The following is a 20,290-nucleotide window of genomic DNA, read 5'->3' as shown; positions in this document are numbered from 1 at the left end:
GGGACCAGCCTCATCTTCTTCGTCTTCCCACACTCTTGTTGCGGGCTGAGGAGGTGCTTGCTCTGGAATGTCTCTCCCCCCTCCTGACAACCTTGAACTTCCATTCCAGAATCCTCCCCCGCTCATGCCATTACAATTAGGCCCACCTGTATAAGCTATATAGGTGGTCCTCAGTTAACGACCACTCATTCATTAACCATTCAAACTTGCAATGGCACTGAATGAATGGTACTTATGACCAGTCCTCAGAGTTCCAGCTTTCTCAGCATCCCCACCGCCACGTGATTGCAATCCGGGTGCTTGGCACCCAGCTCACAATTATGACATCGCAACATCCCATGGTCAATATTTGCAACTTTCTTTGCTGGCTTCTGACAAGCAAAGTCAATGGAGAACCCAGCAGGAGGTCACAGATGGTGAACATGTGACATCCTCGCTTAACAACCTGCAGTGATTTGCTTAACAACAGCAACCAGGAGTGCTGGAATTGCTGTTGGTAAGTGGCACAGTCACATGATATCGCACTTTATGACTGCATTACTTAGTAATGGAAATTCCAGTCCCAATTGTTGTTGTTAACCAAGGAGTATCTGTAATTAATTCAATAGAATAGGAACATAAATTACTGGGCCAAAAATTAGAAGGGAAGTATATGCAAAATGATTTATCTCAAAAATCCACAAAGAAGTTCTCAAACAAAAAACAAGTCAAGTCCCCATACAGAAAACATGCCAAACCATTAAGCAGTTTAACATCAAGATAAACAGTCAAATTATGTTTATTCAGGTCTACAGAATTCAACAGAGACCAATAAGTTGTATGCTTACAACTGTAATCTTAAATTTACTCTATGTGTTAACCATAACGTTCATATATTTGTAGATCATTATCAGATTTAAAAAGTTTACTCACTTTAAATTTACAAACAATTTTCTTACCTTTGATACATTACTAACATAATCCAATTGTGAGGTACTCTCTTTATCAACCTGATTGCAAAGGTTCTGTAAAGTGGATGCATATTCTTTGTCACTTTTTATTCTCATGGCCATAAATTTCTTCACTGTTTCCAATAGCCGTAACTCCCAATCTTGCAGTTTTAGCAAAGCTTCATGAGAATACTTCAGATCACTTCCAAACCCCATCTTTTTTCTTAAGGCACTAGATTTATCAAGGGCCACTAGTGAAAATTATTTTTGCCAGCACATCTGTAAACATAACAAAATAATGACAAGGGGTTGTTATTGTTGTTATCACCATCACCATCACCATCACCATCACCATCCTGTCTGTCTGTCTGTCTGTCTGTCTGTCTGTCTGTCTGTCTATGTATGTATGTATGTATGTATGTATGTATGTATGTATGTATGTATCTATCTATCTATCTATCTATCTATCTATCTATCTATCTATCTATCTATCTATCTATCTATCTGAGGCGAACATACCTACTCGTGTCTCCTATTTTCCCCACAATAACCCTGTGAAGTGGGTTGGGCTGAGAGAGTGACTGACCCAAAGTCACCCAGCTGGCTTTCCTGCCTAAGGGAGGCCTAGAACTCACAGTCCCCTGGTTTCTAGGCCAGCACCTTAACCACTACACCAAACTGGTTGTAAATGTTACTGCATATACAGACATAAGCATTCCCAAAGAAGAGGTAAGGAAAATTATGGAAAAGGGAGAAGCAATTCCGTTTTTCATTCATAGAGTTGCCAGGTCTTATTGGAGGGGCTTTATAGTGGAGAGTCTTTCTGTTGTAGGGGCTCTGGACCCTCCCAGTGTTTGGTTTACAAACTGCTTTAACACACAACATAGTTTACTTAGCAACTGTGCAAACCAAGCCAAAATGGTATGTGAATGATAGCCAAACAACTGTTGCTTAATGAACTATGGTTAAAACAAACCTGATTTAGTGAGATATATTAAACCAACCACTGTTATAAGGTGGCATGAGGAAGTGCTCCACAAAGCAACCAATCTTAGACAAATAAAAGATGTTTTTAATTGCCTAAAGGCTTTTCCAATATAATTTTTCTCAAAAATACAATGAAGTTAACTATACGAGATACTTCCTTTTTAAAAAAAAGTTTCTTCCTTTACAGTAATTGTTTGGATTTCTTTATAGATCTATAAAACGAATAGTTCAAGGGAAAGGTTAAAAAAAGAAGAGCATTGTTCTAAAACATTTCTCCATCTTGATACAAGACAAAACTAGTTCCCCATCTCTTCAATGGAATCCCAGTGTAAATCTCTGATTCTGATTTCTCTTTTGAGTAGCTAAAAGGAAGCTTTTTGTGTGGTGTTATGGTTCTCCTAAATGTGCGGTGGGAGAAATGCTCAGCTTAGAATCTGATTTGTCTCCCTGCAGAGCCAGTTCACAACAATTTATAATACTGAATACCTCACAATCAGTACAGGGAGTCCTTGCTTAACAACCATTTGTTTAACAATGGTTCGAAGTTATAACAGCCTCGGAAAGGGTGCTTTACGGCCCATAAAGCCCTTCCGGCTGTCGTAAAACATCACACTGCCCCCCCCTCCACAGTCACATGGCCGCATTTCGGGCACTAGCCAATTGGCTCGCATTTACATTTAAAGAATGTGACAACGGATTTTGCAGGATTTATCTAAGTAGTTGCTCTTCCAGCCAGAAATACATATGCACAACACAAATACATTCATACACACAGGGAGAAATATACATACATACCAAGGGCTAGAAGACCCAAAATCAGATGCAAAGAGCCTAGGCCAGACATGTGTTACAGTAACAATGCACAGATTGCAACTGCCCCACACCTACAGAAGTGACCTGTTGCCAACCAACTAGGACTTGCAGATCAGAAAAAGAAGCAAAGGTCTTAAGTTGGGAATATTTTATATGGCTTGAAGGTTACAACTGACATTTGTCCTCCACAAGGACACAGCTCTTCAATAAATTTAGTTTTATTAGCGAAGTTAGAAAAACCATAGAGCAAAAAACCCGCACGATCACGTGATCGCCATGCAATCTTCTCTGCCAGCTTCCCCAGAAAGTCAGTGCGGAAGCTGGCAGGGAAGATTGCAATGGAGGGGAAAAGGGGGAACTGAAATCCTTCTGTGGTCTGCAAGAACAGAGCTCAAATCCTCCATGCATGGAGGTAAGGGGAACCCCCAGGGTGGTTTGGAGGAACAGAGCTCAAATCCTGAAGATCTGAGCTCTGTTTCTCTAGCTCCATGAAGGATTTCCCCTCCATGCACGGAGGGGAGGGGAAACCTTTGGTGGGCTGCAGGAACATTTGAGAGTGAAAGGGCTGCCTGCTGGGAAGATTTCAGCTCCACATAGAGCTGAAATCCTTTAGCAGGCAGCTCTTTCTCTCCGTCCACTTAATCACCCAGGAGATCACTTAACGACCGCAACCAGGAGTGCCTGATTGTGGTCGTTGAGCGAAGCAGTCACATGGGCATCTCGCCTATCAACCACATTGCTCAACGATCGAGATTCCAGTCCCAATTGTGGTTGTTAACAAGGACTACCTGTAAAGTGAATTAAACATACATAATATGACAAAATTCATATAATGTAGTCAAAACCAAGATAAAAGTCGAAGTCAGAATTAAAATTAAAAAAGCTTATGAAACTGATTTGAAGCCATATAGCCCAAATTACATGCAAACAAAAGCTTGCAACTTATTTGCACACAAAACTACAGTTCATTTATTGTGCTTATCTATAAAATTCATTTTGGGGGCTTTTCCCCCTACATGTTTACTAGAATTTGGAACTGACTCTGCAAGATCTTTGGTCAAAATTCTCAGGATACAGACAAGGCAGTTTTTTGTAAAGTTGATCTTTCCAATCCTGCTGCTTCTCAGACTTTTTCAAAATTCTGAAACAGGACTTATCTGAGTTTTGGACAGTGCCAAATACTGTATACAAGTACTTTTTTACTGGAAACATTTAAGCCATGTTTTCCATGGTGCTGGATGGCCATTCTAACGGTATCACATCAGCCCCAAATAACTTGGCACTGAATCCATGAAAATTATATTGCATTACGATGATTAAAAAGAAGTTAGAGAAAGATTATTTGCTCCAATCATTATTCTGATGAGAAACTTTTAGTTATTTAATAGGCCTAAGATAGGCATTACTGTGAAAGCTGCAATTTTCTTAAATGTCATTAATGATGTAAGACCATCAATAATAATTTTGAATGTACACATAAGAATGTATACATAAACACAAACATGTATCACATGTAATTATTGGACTAATAAAGTTGTTTCCATTTGAAGACAAAAGCAGTGACAATTGAAGAATATGCATATTGAATTATAAATATTTCTTCAGAACAATGCCAGAATTGCAATCAATAATATTCCTCACTATGCCAATATTTATAATGCATGGGTTATTCTTCTTTGTTTCAAAACAAATTGATTATAGAGAACAAATAAAGTACTGCTCATACAAGAATATTTGTAAGTAGGCTGTAAATATCTTCTACTAGGAAGACTCATGCATGTATGAAGTGATAAAAAGACTGAAAGATTTTCCCAGAACAGTGAGAAACAGAACTCAAATGAAAAGTAACACTTATGGTCCTGACACATCCTCAAAGGGCTTTCTGGGAAAGCCACATATTTATAAAAATATGTGGGTAAATGCCCTAGACAGAGTATGCTATAAATTTTAATGAAAATCATATTCTCCAGGTAAACTTGATAACAGAAAGGCAAAATATACACATACCTTTTATAAAAGCTATTGTTCTGGCAGTCTTTCCTTTCCAATATTCACACCTTGGTTTCTGGCTTAGCTCTTCCAGGTTCTCTGCACAGTACTTTGTTAAACCTATGTAAAACAAATGTTGCATGATCCAGTTGACAAACCATATAATGTCACAGGTCTTGAACAGGGAGTGACGTATTATGAGATACTGACTTTCTTAACTACCCAAGTCTACTTATCAACAGAGGCATTTACATCTGGGCATTTATTTCAGGTAGGACATTTGCAGAACAGCTCCCAATCTTCTTTAATATATTGCTCTGTCTGAGAATCAGACAGAAGCACACCAAATTCTCTGTACCTACCTCTTGCCCCTGCTTACAAACTGCTTCGTGGCCAAAATTGGGACAAAGTACAGTGGTACCTCTACTTATGAACTTAATCCGTTCCATGACTCTGATCACAAGTCGAGTTGGTCGCAAGTCAAAGTAAATTTTCCCATAAGGTTCAATGTAATTACTGTTAATCCGTTACGGCGTCCGCGGACCACGCGGCAGGGCAGAAAAACGGCCGCAGACCACGTGGAACGGGCAGAAAAATGGCCGCGGACCACGTGGAACGGGTGGAAAATGGCCGCGGACCACGTGGCATGGGCGGAAAAATGGCCGTGGACCACGTGGAACGGGCGGAAAATGGCCGCGGACCATGTGGAACGGGCAGAAAATGGCCGCAGATCCAGTTCATAAGTCGAGGTGAGTTCGTAAGTAGAGGTAAATTTTTGGGGCCGGAGTTGGTCGTATCTCGAAAAATTCGTAAGTAGGGGCATTCGTAAGTAGAGGTACCACTGTATCTCACACAGCCTAAGTTAAAAGGGAAGTGCTCAGACTGACATACAAAATCTGGTGAATCCTTAAAATTATAATTCAAAATACCATTCATTATAAAAGAATTAAATGAAAATACCCCAGGAACCAATTCACATAATCCTGTAACATCGTTACAAATATATAAAAACACAATAGTATTGTATCAAATCACAGAACAAATCAATCCAAAGTTCTCACTTGAGGTACAAATGACCATGCTCAAATTACCATAATTTGAACACGTTATGCAAAGAACTAGCTCTCTTGAGAAGCACGTAATGCTGGGAAAGGTGGAAGGAAAGGGAAAAAGAGGACAACCAGCAGCAAGTGCATGGACTCAATTATAGCAGCAATAGGTGCAACATTAGAAGACCAGGTTAAAGACATATTATCTATCTATGTGGTCACTAAGAGTTGACATTGACTTGATGGTGCATAATCATTAAATTGTATTAAACCCTATGACGATACCATTGTGATCTATTCTTTAAGGGCAAAGTCAGTAGTATTGTACTAAAATTCCATATAAAAAAAGTAAAACATAAAAATGTACACTGATGGCATGTGGAAAATTATCACCCACATTTCTCACTTCAGTAATCTCAGATAGTAATGAAATGCCAAGGCAAGGGTCCCTATTTGTATAAACCTGCAATAACATACATCATTCCTGAATACTAAGTATTATCAAAACTTAGACTATACCCATCTGAGAATATATCTTGTGAAATCAGTAAGTCTCACTCTTGAATAGACACATACAGAATTGTATTATGAGGGCACAACCACCTGACTGAAGCAAATGTGCGATGGGGGCATAAAATCTATTGATTTTCCCTTTTTGAGTTCATAGGCAGACCTACAGTTTCCTCTTTCTGCTTCCCACTTGTCATCTAAGGCTAATATTTTCTGAAATGCCAACCTCAGAAAGCCTCAAATGTGATGCAGCAGGCTTCTAAGGTCCCCAGTCTTTTGTCATGGCCCTAAGAATTATAACATTGGGGCAACTTATTTTCTCCCACTTAAGTTGAAACAGATGGGGGAGGGAGGAAATAGCAAGCACTGCTCCTTCTTATTTGTAACACACTTGTTTGCAACAGCAAGGTTTTAGGGCTCTTCCAAACGTTCTCAATTACTGTAACTCCAAAAGCAGATATTTGAGTTATTTGCCACAGTATATCAGCAATGATTTCTGACTCCAATTGTTCTGAGTTAGTACCACATGTGAATCAAACTTCTGTGACTTGTAAACTATGATTAATGGGCTAGTTTTGTGAGATTAGCCATTATGTCTTGTTAAAGCAAACCATGGCTTAGTTCAATGTGTGAGTTAAGACTGTGTGGCATTTCAGATTTAAAGGTAAAAAGGTACATCAGAGAATGCAAAGTTAGCACTTGTTTGTAACACCTTAAAGCATCTACTCCAAGCATACAAATCCAGTGTATTTTTATTTATATTGTTGGTCCTATACTGATGGAACTATAATTTAGTATTAGCAATGTTTATAAGGGGAGAGTCATTTGGTTTGATTTAGCTAAGCATTTACTTATCAGTCTAAAAGGAAGGGATACTGTAAATTCTTAAATGTCATTTCTTTCACTGACATAACTGAGGAATTTCATTTATATGTGTAACAGTTGTATGCCACCTACTCACAAGGCTCTAAGCAGTTTATAATATAACAACATAAATACAAAAATAAATAAAAACATACATTAATCTATTACTGCTCCTGTTAAGTTTCACTCTATTCCCCAAAGACTCTGCACCCATTTTAATCTGTAAGCAAAACAAGTCAAAAACTATTGAAAACCTGAGTTTGCTGTTAATAGAAATGATGGTTCTGCAAAACAATGTTCTAACAATCTAGTTAACTTCAAACATTTTGAACTTCACCATTTTAGTATTAGTAAAAATGGACTCATCATTCAAAGTAGCACATACAACTTCTAATGGATGGAGAAGGGGAGACTGATGCAGCAGGAGAAAGAATGGTGGCCGTTATCTAACCAAAACAAGATTTAGGAATTCACTTCAGAGGTTGTAGTATGCATGTTTTGAAAAAATGGTTGGGATATGCAGTTCAAACCCATTTACTTTGAGGTACCTCCACTGAGTTCTGTAATGCTTACTCTGATAAAATATTACATTCGATTCTAACTGCTTCCTCTGTACATTTAAAGAAGTTCTTGCATTCTGGAGATGACTTTTTTCTTTTAATCATCCCTGGTGGCCTGCCCCATAAAAAAAAAAAAAAGCAGAAATCCAAGATTTATTCTAGCTAAATCTCCTGAGCCCTATTTTTTTTTTTTTTTTAAGATTTTAGCTAGCTCTATGTTTAAATGATCCTTTCAATTTCTCAGCATGTCTTTCCCTACTTTGGGAGCTTCATTTCATCCATTTCAAGAGGAAATGAGTAAGAGCTCCATTGTATCTTATTTCTCTACCCACAAACTCAAGTTTAAAAAGAAAATAAAGCTGCACAAAACTTTCTAATTACTATCTAATGAAACAGCTCTTATCACTAAATGTACATGGTGAAGTAACTACTTAGAGGCAATGACTAATGCTGTCTGCAACTGCTAGGGAAAACAGCCAGATCACCTTTCCAGTTTTTTTTTTTTTTTAAATCTTCAGCAGTTGGGTGTGACTTATAATTAGGGGAGTGAAGAAATTTATTTCTGCAATGTTTTGTTTACTAATGTTGGCAAAGTAATCTGTAAGGATCCCTTCATGGCAGAACACTTGAGGTATATAAGCGCAAGAGAGGCACTTAGGATATATCTTTATCTGTTAATACAGTATAGTCTATTACTACTGGTACTACCTTTGCTTTCTTTTGCCACAATTGTTCTATTTGCAGGTCTTTATATTTTGTGATTTTCTCCAGTTTTCTCTTCTATTCTGCTGTCTCCAGGTATTGCAATGTCTGCTATCAATTTTGAAAATAATAATAATTATTATTATTATTATTTATTTGTGAAAGATGGCAGACAGCAGATTTAGAAGTTTACAAAGCAGTAACAAACAGGGAGAGATAAATATAATTTCTCAAATCTATTTTCCCCCACTCCTCTTGCTAGAACTATTCTGACTAATTTCTTTCTTCTGATTCACACACTTTTTTATGCCAAGAAAGCACAGGCATCTAAGTAATTACATTTGGGTGAGCAATGTGAATTCATCTGTTTGGACATGCAAGGGAAGGGAGATAACTTTGAATCTATTCCCTTACAGCTTTCTACTCTAGAGTTGAAAGTCATCTGAAGAAGTATTTCAGGGATGAATAAGACAGAGGAAATAAAAAATGGAAATAAAATGCTTTCATCTGGAATGGAATGACATAACACACCAGGAACTATTATTCTGAAATAACTGATATTATTCATAGGGTGTTTATTGAAGTAAAAAGTAGTGGCGATATAAATCTAATCAATAAGTAATAATAAGCCCCAGTACACTCAGTAGGATTTATTATACTTACATACTGGATTGTACCATAGTTAACATAATTAGCCTGCTCTTCTCCTTTAAAAAGAACAGTAGGAAAGACTGTGGAATGTTCAAAAGTGTCTGAACAGACTGCAAGCTTACTTGCTGAATAATTCTTCAGCTAATAAAACAAACCAAAACCAAACAAACGAAAGGGAGTAGTGATATTTAAGACAAACCTGTTTTAAAATGTTACACCTAGGCAACCTTGAATGATATCAGAAACTAAGTAGGTTCAGCCCTGGTTATGTAAATGGATGGGGAACTACTTGAGAATTCCAGGGCTGCTGGCTATAGGGGGAAATCAAAAAACATACCAGAAAAAGATAACAGCAAATTACTTCCATAAGGCTGCCAAGACTGCACAGTTGCAGTAATATGCACGGATATAACCTTATCTCTGAACAGACTTACAGTACTGAAAACACTTGAAAAAAATATTTAAGCCCACTCTTTATTTAGAAAGGAAAGCAGACCATTAATGAAGAGAGGTAATTGAATAGTAATTTTTTTTTTTTTTTTGTCCTAGGGCAAAAACTTGAAGACAAAGTACAAGAATGCTCATTACTATCTCTAGCCAAGGAGTATACAAAAGAAGACAGAGATTTCTATTTCTCAATAATCTTCTCTGATAATCATCAGACAGAATAAAATCTAAAGCAGAGGAAACAACAGCAAATTAAAAACTCAAGTCTATTGGAAAACAACCCACCCTAACCAAGTACTCCATTACCAAAGTAACAACCCAACCTTCCACAAGAGGAGCTGTGTAAGAACATTATTCAAGAGAACACAAACGCACTGCAGCAACCCAGAACAGCAGAAAAAGGAAAGAGAACACCTATACAACATCTTCCAACAAAATGGATATCCACGCAACTTTATCAAAAAGTGCCTGACCACTCAACCTACCACAACACAACCAACACAAGCTATGAAAAGGATAACACTGCCATACATCAGAAATGTCTAAGAAACAACCAACAGACTATTACAACCACATGGCATCTCCATATCACACAAACCAACTAAACCCCTCCAAAACATCTTAAGCAAACCAAAAGACCCAGTAGCCCAAGAAGAAAAAACAGGAATCATCTACAACATACAGTGTAAGGATTGTAACAACCACTATGTAAGACAGACAGGCAGAAGGCTAGCAGAGTGCATCCATGAACTCCAACTAGCAGTCAGAAGACACAATGAAAACTCCTTAATCTCACAACACATGGACAGACTTAACCATAGTTTCAACTGGGAAACTATCAGCATCTTAGACCAAGCTAAATCCAAAAATGCGAGGGAATTCCTGGAAGCTTGGTATTCAGATAAGGCAGCCATCAACAGGGACATAGAGATAAACAAGATCTACACATTATTCAAGAGAGACAATAAAAGGAAACAAAAGACCAGAACATTTCCTCACAAGCAATCATCATCCAGATAAGCAGAGATTAACACCAAGATTATCACCAGACATACAATCAAGCAATAAACAATACCCTAATAAAGAAACTACTAGAAGGGGAAACACACACACACACACACACTGATAGGGCATGCCACTGTATATAAACAGAGAGTAAATCCCACTCCATTCTAGCACTGAAGATGTTACCTAGCTGGGTAATGAAACATTTGCAAGAAAACTACCAAGCTCAGAGAACCCCAAGGACTCCACAAAATCTAAAGCACAATAGAAGCTGTCTCTACTTTGCAGCATGGGAGGTTCAGCCAAAAAAATGGAATTTACCCCATTCTCTGGGCTCTTCCTTTGAATGATTTGGTAATAAGCATTGGGTCCAACCAGCCCAATTTCCAGTGAAAGCAGTCAAAGGAGTAGGCAGAAATGCTACTTTGTTGAGTTTCTATCTGTAGTTATTTAGAACTTTAGAAAAGGGCCCTACCAATATGATAGTAACAATTCTATTAATCTGTGATGTCAAATTCTAAAGAAGCTCAGTACTCTTGCATACTGCCTAGGTTCAGTAACAGGGTAGATGAGGGGTAAAAAACTGCTGAAATTAAATCCAGACAAAATATAAGTGCTGATGGGACTGTACTCTCCTTGAACAACCAAGTCTGAAGGCCAGGAGTGCTCCCTAGTTTTCAGTATGTGAGGTTCTTAGAAGGAACTATGGCAAAGAGTATATTTGCACAATTTTTTAAAAAATTTGTATGCTGCCTAGTCACTAGACTATTTAGGAAAAAAATCAGTATCATGCAACCCCTTTCACTGCTGTCACTTAATAAGAATCTCCCATTCTAAAAGCCCTATGAAAGTCCTATATAACACATCTGTGCACAGGGCACAATTATGCCTAGCACACCAACTGCAACTGTTCTTAAGTTAGTCAGTTTTCACAACTGAGGCTTTGCAATTTCACTGTTGCAGTATGTTCAATGCCAGCTTCCAAACAGCTTTTGAGAGTAACCTGAATTGATGAAAATGCAGCAGGTAGGTTGTTATTCAGTGCTCATACTGGGATCCCATGATGTCCATGTTAAAAGACTTGTACCAGTAGCCCCCCACTTTCCAGGTATTATTCAGTGTTAGTGCTAACTTTCACAGCCTAAACAGTCTAGGGTTGGATTATCTGAGATATACCATTTCTGGTTAATATCTACAGAACAAATCCTTTTGAAGATGCTTCTACTTTTAGATTAGGCACTTGGGGATAGCCTTCTCCTCTATCACTCCAGGCCACAGAATTCACTGACTCAGGACCTTTACCCCTTCTATTTTTCAAAGTTCATGGGAGACAACTTATCTCTTTAGGCAGCCATTAAACAATAACAATTTCGCATTCCATTTTATGTTCTATTTTTGTTTTCTTTGTATTTGTTAATCACTTTGTTGAATTTAATAGAAAATCAGATATAAATTGAATAAGCAATCATAATATTAAGCAATATAAGGCATCACTCATGCCCTCATGACCTCCCGCTTGGACTATTGCAATGCACTCTACATGGGGCTGCCCTTGAAGAGCACTCAGAAGCTTCAGCTGGTACAGAATGCAGCTGCCTGGGCTGTAAATAGTGTTGGCTACTCAGCACATGTAACACCTCTGCTTTGGGAGCTGCACCGGTTGCTGGTGTGTTTCCGGGTGCAATTCAAGGTGCTGGTCATCACCTATAAAGCCCTTCATGGCTTGGGACTGGGTGACCTTAGGGACCATCTTTTCCCAGTTGTTTCTACCCATCCAATCCAATTCGGCAGGTTGGGCAAGCTCCAGGTCCCGTCAGCCAAGGAATGTTGGCTGGCAGGGACCAGGAGACGTGGCTTTTCTGCTGTGGCGCCTGCCCTCTGGAACATCCTTCCTCCTGAGATTAGGATGGCCCCGACCCTTTTGGCTTTTCAGAAGGCCTTGAAGACCGGACTTTGTGCCCAGGCCTGGGGCTCCGAGTGTGGGAAGGGCCCCGTTTCATGGCTGTGTCGATACCAACAGTTTTCAAGATCTCTTAGCTGCATTTATAGTATATTTAATTTTTGTACTGTTTTTAATGTTGATTGTTTTTACTGTTGTTAGCTGCCCAGAGTCATTGGTCTGAGATGGGCAGCTATATGAATGAATGAATGAATGAATGAATGAATGAATGAATGAATGGAATGAATTCCCTGCTTGCCACTTTTTCCTGATCCAGCACCCTCCCAACACTATCATCATATTGCAACCCATCCTTAAGAAAAAAAAATTGTCCTGTTATGTGAGAGCTTGTATCATTTATATTTCCCACAATTTTCAAATTCCTTCAGTTCCTTATACTTAACTTGTATCAACTTTTTGAGTACAGGGAGTCCCCGGGTTAAGAACGCCTGAGTTACAGACAACCCATAGTAAAAAATGGAGCCTACTGTAGTAAAATTTGAGTTAAATGTACAACAATTCGAGTTAAATACACAATGGTTCAAGTTCATTACACAATACTACTTATACAGTATTATATAATAATACTGTTCTGGCTTACGTACAAATTCGACAAAAGGACAAACCTTGGGAATAGAACTCATACTTAAACTGGGGTCTACCTGTATTTAAATTCCTTGACTCATATACTATAAACTAAAGGTCAGAAGCCTGTAGCTCTTAGGGAAACATATATTTAACTCATGCAACCATATTTTGACTCCATAAGCCAATATGAACTATTACAATCTATAATTAAAATCAGGAAGCATTTAGTTAACAACCATTTCTCTAATTAGCTAATTTTCTCATTTTGTCTTAACCAATAATTTCCAGCAAGAGAACCATATAGCCTCAAACAACTTCATGCTAAACTGGGAAGAGAAGATGTATGCACAGAAAATACTTGCTCCTTTCTTCGTTTGACCTCCCAAACTACCCCAGAGATTTAAGTGTTGTATATTATATAATTAGAGTAACAGAAGAGCCAATACAAGTGTCTGTACATACTTTTACTTACTTAAAAGAAAACAGTTTGCTTTGCCATCTTTGTATATAACAGTGTATTCACTACTTTTATTAAGCACTGAAACAAACTGACATCATGACAACATTTACACATATTAGCCCATGGTATGCATACAATGTACTGTATAATTCACTGAAAAGCTATTAGCCCAATTGCAATGTTGGCTTACTCAACAAATTACAAACACTCTGGCTTAATACAACTTGGAACTGTATTAATCCCCCCCCCCATATGAAGATTGAATGGTTCCTAAAATACATTTTGTCAAACCCCCAAAAACTGCATTATGACTTAACATACAGTATGGGAATATGCTGGAAGGCACTGATAAGCTAACTTACAAAAGAGGCTTCAGTTACTGAAATATTTCAATTTGGACAAAAGCACAGAATCTCAGGTGTCATTCTCAGAACTCATTCATTAATAATCTAAGATTAAATTGAAATCAGTTCTTCACTGATCTGACAGCTACACACTTAGGTCAATGAGTTCTCTTGAGATCATGTTCTCAGGCAAAAAGAAGTCTATTTCATTTTCCATAAATTGTTTGCCTGCCCTGGTCTGTCTCCCAGGTTCTTTGGATAAGTTGACAGTGATCTAAAGCTACATCTTCCCTAAAGATATGAACCCAGAATACAAATTCTGTTGCCAAACAAAGCAAATTAAAATGCATGAATTCTCACTATTCAACAGTAATTGCCACTTTAATTACTTAGCATATAAAATTCAGGAAGCAATTCTATCCTCTGCCAATTGAGCATTTGTAGTCTCATCAGCTACAACTGAAAACATATCATAAGACCTTGGAGATACATAACTTGGCTCCATGTAAGATAAGTGAATGTAGAGCCACAAACGTAATTTTTGGATTTAAAATTAGAGGTTCCAATTAAATAGAAGCTGAGCACTGAAGACTGAATTGACAACTGCTCAGTTAGATATGTATAACACTCCCATCATCTAGTTCTAACACATTTTTGTTTAAACTCCTCCAATTACATTTTAAAAAAAATACAGTAAGCTTTCAAAACCAGGACATCACTTTTGTTAAAGGCTTTTGTTGCACAACTAAAACTGAGTTTCATGTGAAGAATTGCAAATTCAAGCATCAGCTGCAAAGTTCAATTAATGGTCCTGGGAAATTACCATTTCTCGTGTTTCCATATCTTCCTATGTGGAGGCAAATAAAGATACAGGTAGCCCTCGAGTTATGTGACAATTGGGACCAGAATTTCTGTCGCCAAGCGATGTGGTCGTAAAGTGCAATGTAACGTGACTGCATCGCATAGCGACAGCAATCCCTGCACTCCCTATTGATGTCATTAAGCAAGGACTGTGAGTCATTAAGTGAGCACCTCCTCACAACTTCCTGCCAGCTTCCAACAACCAAAGTCAGTGGGGAAGCTGGCAGGACATTGCAAGTCCCAGGTGGCTCGCAACCAGGCCAGCAGGCAGGTAAGTGGCTGCTGCTGGATGGGAGAAGGAAGGGGTGCACAAGTGGCCAGAGAGGCATAGCACAAGTGTGACAGGGCTTGGGGTGGCTGCTGCTGGGTGGGGGAGGGTGCTTGAATGGCTGGGAAGGCATGGCACGAGCGCAGCAAGGCTCAGGGAGGGTGCACAGGTGGGGGAGACTTACCTGAGCAACTTGTAACCTTCCCTGCCAGCTTCCCCACTGACTTTGTTGTGGGAAGCTGGCAGGAAAGGTCACAAATCGCAATCACATGACTGCTGGACACTGCAACCGTTGTAAATGTGAGCCAGTTGCCAAGTGCCCAGTTGGCAATCATGTGACCAGTCATAACCACTGCTCGTTCAGCATCTTTCTCCAATTCCCTGGAAAGTTGCACAATAAAAGTTAAACTCATGCACATATGCCCCCACAGCTATGGAAAGAGGCATCATTAAAGTCTATATTAGCTTACAATATACAAAACAAACAACAAGAAGAAATTTTGACACATTTTTGAGACATTGTGAGAAAGTTTTAGGACAAGGAACAGGAATACAATTTAAAATGGAGAGACAGTTTGGTCTAGTGGTTAAGGCATCAGGCTAGAAGGCAGGAGAGTGTGAGTTTTAGTTCCACCTTAGGCATGAAAGCTGACTGGGTGACTTTGGGCCAGTGACTCTCAGCCCAACTCACCTCACAGGGTTGTTGTGGGGAAAATAGGAAGAAGATTAGGTATGTTTGCTGCCTTGAATTATTTATAAAAATCTTTAGATAAAAAAATCCTTTAAAAAAATGAGAAAATCCCTTAGATTCTGATATTATATTCTCTGTCTTAATTCTTAACTCTACTCCCATATGATTATGTCTATGCAGCTGGATCAACTGGGCATACAAGTTTGCACAATTCAGTACTTTTAAGACATGCTTGTCTGTAATTTACAAATATACTTCTATAAACCTAGGAAATCCCATTTAGGTGCAGAAAACATTCTACCACTCAGGCTGAAAATAATATGGAACCACCCTAAATAAAATTGTCAACAAAGGCTCACTTTTTTATATTATACTTTTTAAAAAGACTTTTATGTGTTCTGTAAAGAAAATTCCAATGGAGAAAAGCATTAAAATATATGAAGGTGTTCAATATAGAATCAGGCAATTACCTCACCTAGTTCAATGTTGTATTCATGGACGGACAACAGTTTTCCAAGGTTTCAGATATTAGTTCTACTAGACTTCCTAAAGTTGCTGGGGATTGAACTGAAAGCTTTTACATTGCAAGGATTACTAATCAGTTGGCTCTACTATCCTCATGCAATAAAGAATTGAGAGTATTTTTCTATATTTTTCCATGAAGCCAATACAAGAGCCAACATTAATTCCTCCAAACTCTGCTTCTAATAAGTAGAAAATGTTTATTATTCTAATAACATATATCTTAGCAATTAAGTGCTTGCCATATTAATGAAGATGTCATTTAGGGCCATGCTGCAGCTTTTTCTGGGCTCAGGTGTCTGACCTCCACAGCTGCAGCACACTTCCAGAAAAAACACATTTGGTTTAAGGACCCATACATTTTAAAGCAGCTTTCCCCTTCCAAATCCATCTTACAATTCATGTTTGTATATTACAACATACGGAATATCAACATCACAAAGGCATTAAGTACAAGCCAGTTCAAAATTGGCTGGAAATCTCTTCTATCTACTAATGAGGTCACTTTTACTGCACCAAACTTTTGTAACAGTACCAAAACATAAAACTTCATGGGTAGCTAACAGCTCCTAATAGCTGATACCCTTGTTTCTATTCACCCAACTTATAAAATCCAAGCATTAAGTAGTAATATTTCTGCTAGGCCAAGAATTGAATTATGAAGCATTAGGCTGCTTCTTTCAACGTATAATGGCTTCTTGGAGAAACCTGAGAAACTTGGGTTTTTAAATAGTTCCAATGTTCTACTATTGTACACAAGCAAAAGAAATTTAATACAGCTTGTCTATGTAACTTCATGCTGTGCACATGGATTTTTTCTTCAATATTTTCCCTAAAAAAAATCCAACTGCCTCCTTGGTAAGTGAAACAGTTGAAGCCAATAATATAGCCTTTATGGACATATTAAATGCTGCTTTCATGCATGCATGCATGCGTGTGTGTGTTTCTATCTATCTATCTATCTATCTATGAGAGAAGCGCCCTGAGAAAGTGTTCCTGTACTTCTTTCAAAGCTTCTACCTTCCAGTGGCCAAACTGTGACTAGCGAAAAGGAATCTGAGCCTCTTCATATAAGAGATCTTGCCGTCACACCTTTCAAGTGCCAGAGTTACCCCTTAAAGTAAGCCATGGTGGGTAACGACCAGCAGGCACACATCAGCAAAAGGACCGAGTCGGGGAGGGAGCTCCGAAGCCTGTGCAAATCGAATGCCCGAAAATTTCCTCTCAGGGAGTCCAAACCCCGTCCCTACCACCTCACTTCCGAAATGACCTGGTCGAGGAAACGGAGGACGACCGGGTGGCGGAGGAGGCAGGAGACCGCCGGCCCAGGGACGTAGGCCGAGCAGCGAACGCCAGCTCACGTCCTCCCAAGATGACTGGGGATCCACGTTCGGGCAGCACCCGGCTGCCCAAACAGTACCCGGTGCTGGCCGCAACAGCAGCAGCGCCTCCCTTCGGCCTCGCTTCCTTCCTTTATCCTCCAGAGCGATCCCGGCGCCGCCCCCGCCCACCCGTCGGGCCTAGGCGCCCGCACCTCTCACAAGCCTGGCACCCCTTCGAGGGGCCCCAGGTCCTTGCCGCGCACCCTCCATCAGCCGAGCCGCGGTCAAGCACAAAGCCCCACCGGCGGCGCAACAAACTCCAAGCGCGACATCCACCTACCTGACAAGCTGAGCCCCTCCACCACAATACGCCTGCCACCCGCCCCGCCTATGTCACGGGCGGACGCCCCGGCGAATCCGCGCTTACTTCTCCCGCCGCTGACAGCCAATCGGCTCCAAAGCAGCTCATGCTCGGCAGCCAATCCGCACGCCACCCAGCCCTCTCGGCGACGGGGGAGGCAGCTGGTCGGTAAACCAGTGGATGGAGGCGAAAGTGGTGGCCTCGGTCCTCAAAGCGAAAAGGCTATTGGCTGAATCGTGTCGATTGGGTGGGCCAACGAGTGGGGTTTGATTTGATTTCCTCTCCTTGAGTAAGGAAAATGGGTTTAGTATTCCAGCTAGGAAAACATTGGTGGGACGTGGGGGCAGAGGGATGATATGGCAGTGTAAAGCTCTTCCTGCTATAACCCTGACTGGATGTTTCGGGTGTAGCTCATCAATGGGTTTTCTTCTAAAGTTTGCAGTGTACTGTATTAGAATGAGCCTCATCTGAATTCAGCGGGAGCCCCCTGTGTGTCCCAGTATAAATGCGCTGAAGACTATGACTTAATTTTTCTAAAAGTCCCCGTAGGTTGGAATGGGCTGCTCTGTGTATATGGTTTCACCAGCATGCAGATGAAAAAGACTGTTACTAAAGCTCAGGCCATTTTTGTTCCAAACCATAGCTGCAAATTACGTCAGGAAGGAAACTGAAGCCACCTTACCCTCACCTTACTCTCCACTATTCTATTCTGCAATAGTTGGGGCTTCCGGACAAACTTACTGTATAGCAGCAGCCCCACATATTCTGTAGTCTGTCATCTACAGAAATAACTCCCAAAGAACCTATAATGTTAAAAGAGTAGTCACAGTGAAAATACAGTTTTTAGGATTGGCCCAAGTGTACCAGAACAACATAAAGTTGATACTGAATTTCATTTTATTTCATGCCTCAGACCAAACATATCTGTCCATATGATAGAATTACAGTGATGAGTAGCAAATGCAAAGTGCAATTTCCAAGGTAACTAAGCTGAACTGATGTCTCCATTCTTCTGTGTGTCGCTTCCATAATGAGAATAAAGATTTCTAATCTCCCTTGAGCAATTGCAAATAACTATATGTGAAAATGAGGTCCACAGAAATCTGCCACCAAAGAAAATCATTAGAATTGTGTACCTCAGCACACGAAAGTATTTATTATACAGATTCACAGCATCTAGTGCTGCATTCTTGTCAAGTGGAGGTTGGTCAATATAATAAAAATGAATGCTATAGCACTACTTCTCTTACATTTAAAGTATTGATATCATTTAAGGTGGAGGCAAGCAGAATATAGGATCTACTTGGTAATACATTCAAGAATTGGATACCAGTATCCTGTCAGCCCCACTAGGTAGATCAGACCAGAAAATCAACTCCACAGGAATACTAGAACTATACTTTTTTTTGAGACAGGCTATAATAACAGAATCTTGCAAGTCTGATTGTGTTATTCCTCCCCTCCTTCTTATACCCCACTGAATCAGCGAGATGTTTGCTTAAGCCACTTCCAAATACTGTTTTATCTTGCTTCCCAGAATTTAAGAGAGAATGTTTCAGTCTAGGTAACAGTTCTTGCATATTTCTGTCAAATTTCATGCATACCTCCACACTATTATAGGTTTATTCCAGCCAGAGGGAGTTAAATCAGAACTATCTATTGTAATAAATAGGGCTGCTAATAGACCCACACATACACACACTTCTAAGTTTCATTTAAGAGTTTTGATGGGTATATTATCCTGGCTGGGAGTATTAACAGATTTTCCAAAATTTTGTACAAAGAAGCATTTATTAATAATGATCAGGAGTTTTTCTCTGCTTTTTTGGGATAATTTGTGAAAGCCAATTTATCGGTCACAGGTTTAGAGTTCCAAAGTATATTAAACAACTTAATAGCAGAGTTCTTGCATTTACAGCATCTAGAGTTAGCCCTAATTGAATCTTTAGACATTAGAGGAAAGGAAGATTGCTTTGTGTCAATGGTTGCTTGAGTTTGACAAGCAATTGATTTTCTTCTCTTGTCACAAGGTTTCAGTTGTCATTGAGTTAGAGGCTATGTTATCATTTTTATGATCTATGGTTAAAACCTTGTTTGATATCTTGCTTGGCTTTCTTTCTCTTCCCTTTTGCTTTTATTGGATGCACCCATAAATTAAATAGACTGTTAAATTTTAGACCCAGCCAATTTAGCCAAAATAGACACAGCCAATTGACTTCCTTTGCAGTTCTTAATATTTTTACTTTTTTTCTTCAGCTGTCTTGTTTCAGTTTAAAGTTTTAAAATAATTTCTTTGTGTCTCACAATCATTTGGGTCTGAGCCTTCTTCTCTGGAAATCGATGGTTTGCATTTTAGCTTTGGGCATTATAAAAAGTTTTTTCTCTTCTGTGAACCAGAAGGGGCTCTGTTTAAAGGTAGGCTAGGTAT

The 20,290-nt window shown here is 39.3% G+C and overlaps 1 protein-coding gene across 4 annotated transcripts in view; it reads right to left on the bottom strand.

The window, feature by feature from the left end:
• FER (FER tyrosine kinase) overlaps positions 1–17,900 on the bottom strand; it is a 213,106-nt gene extending 195,206 nt beyond the window's left edge. For 3 of the 4 annotated variants that reach the window (XM_088129770.1, XM_088129773.1, XM_088129772.1), the window contains exons 1-3: positions 17,842–17,900; positions 4,737–4,838; positions 939–1,208 (exon numbers count right to left, since the gene is read on the bottom strand). In XM_088129770.1, coding sequence (XP_087985896.1) covers positions 939–1,145 — 207 coding nt within the window. In that variant the 5' untranslated portion in view covers positions 1,146–1,208; positions 4,737–4,838; positions 17,842–17,900. The other variant, XM_088129771.1, reaches the window with a different exon arrangement.
• Between the last annotated feature and the right edge of the window lie 2,390 nt (positions 17,901–20,290).

The sequence above is a fragment of the Python bivittatus genome, unplaced genomic scaffold (assembly GCF_059951505.1).
Source record: "Python bivittatus isolate LINGU-HERP-01145 unplaced genomic scaffold, Pbiv_v1 ctg000850_np1212, whole genome shotgun sequence".
Taxonomy (NCBI): domain Eukaryota; kingdom Metazoa; phylum Chordata; class Lepidosauria; order Squamata; family Pythonidae; genus Python; species Python bivittatus.
The sequence above is the reverse complement of the archived record's forward strand: the minus strand, read 5'-3'. Positions and strand labels throughout refer to the sequence as shown.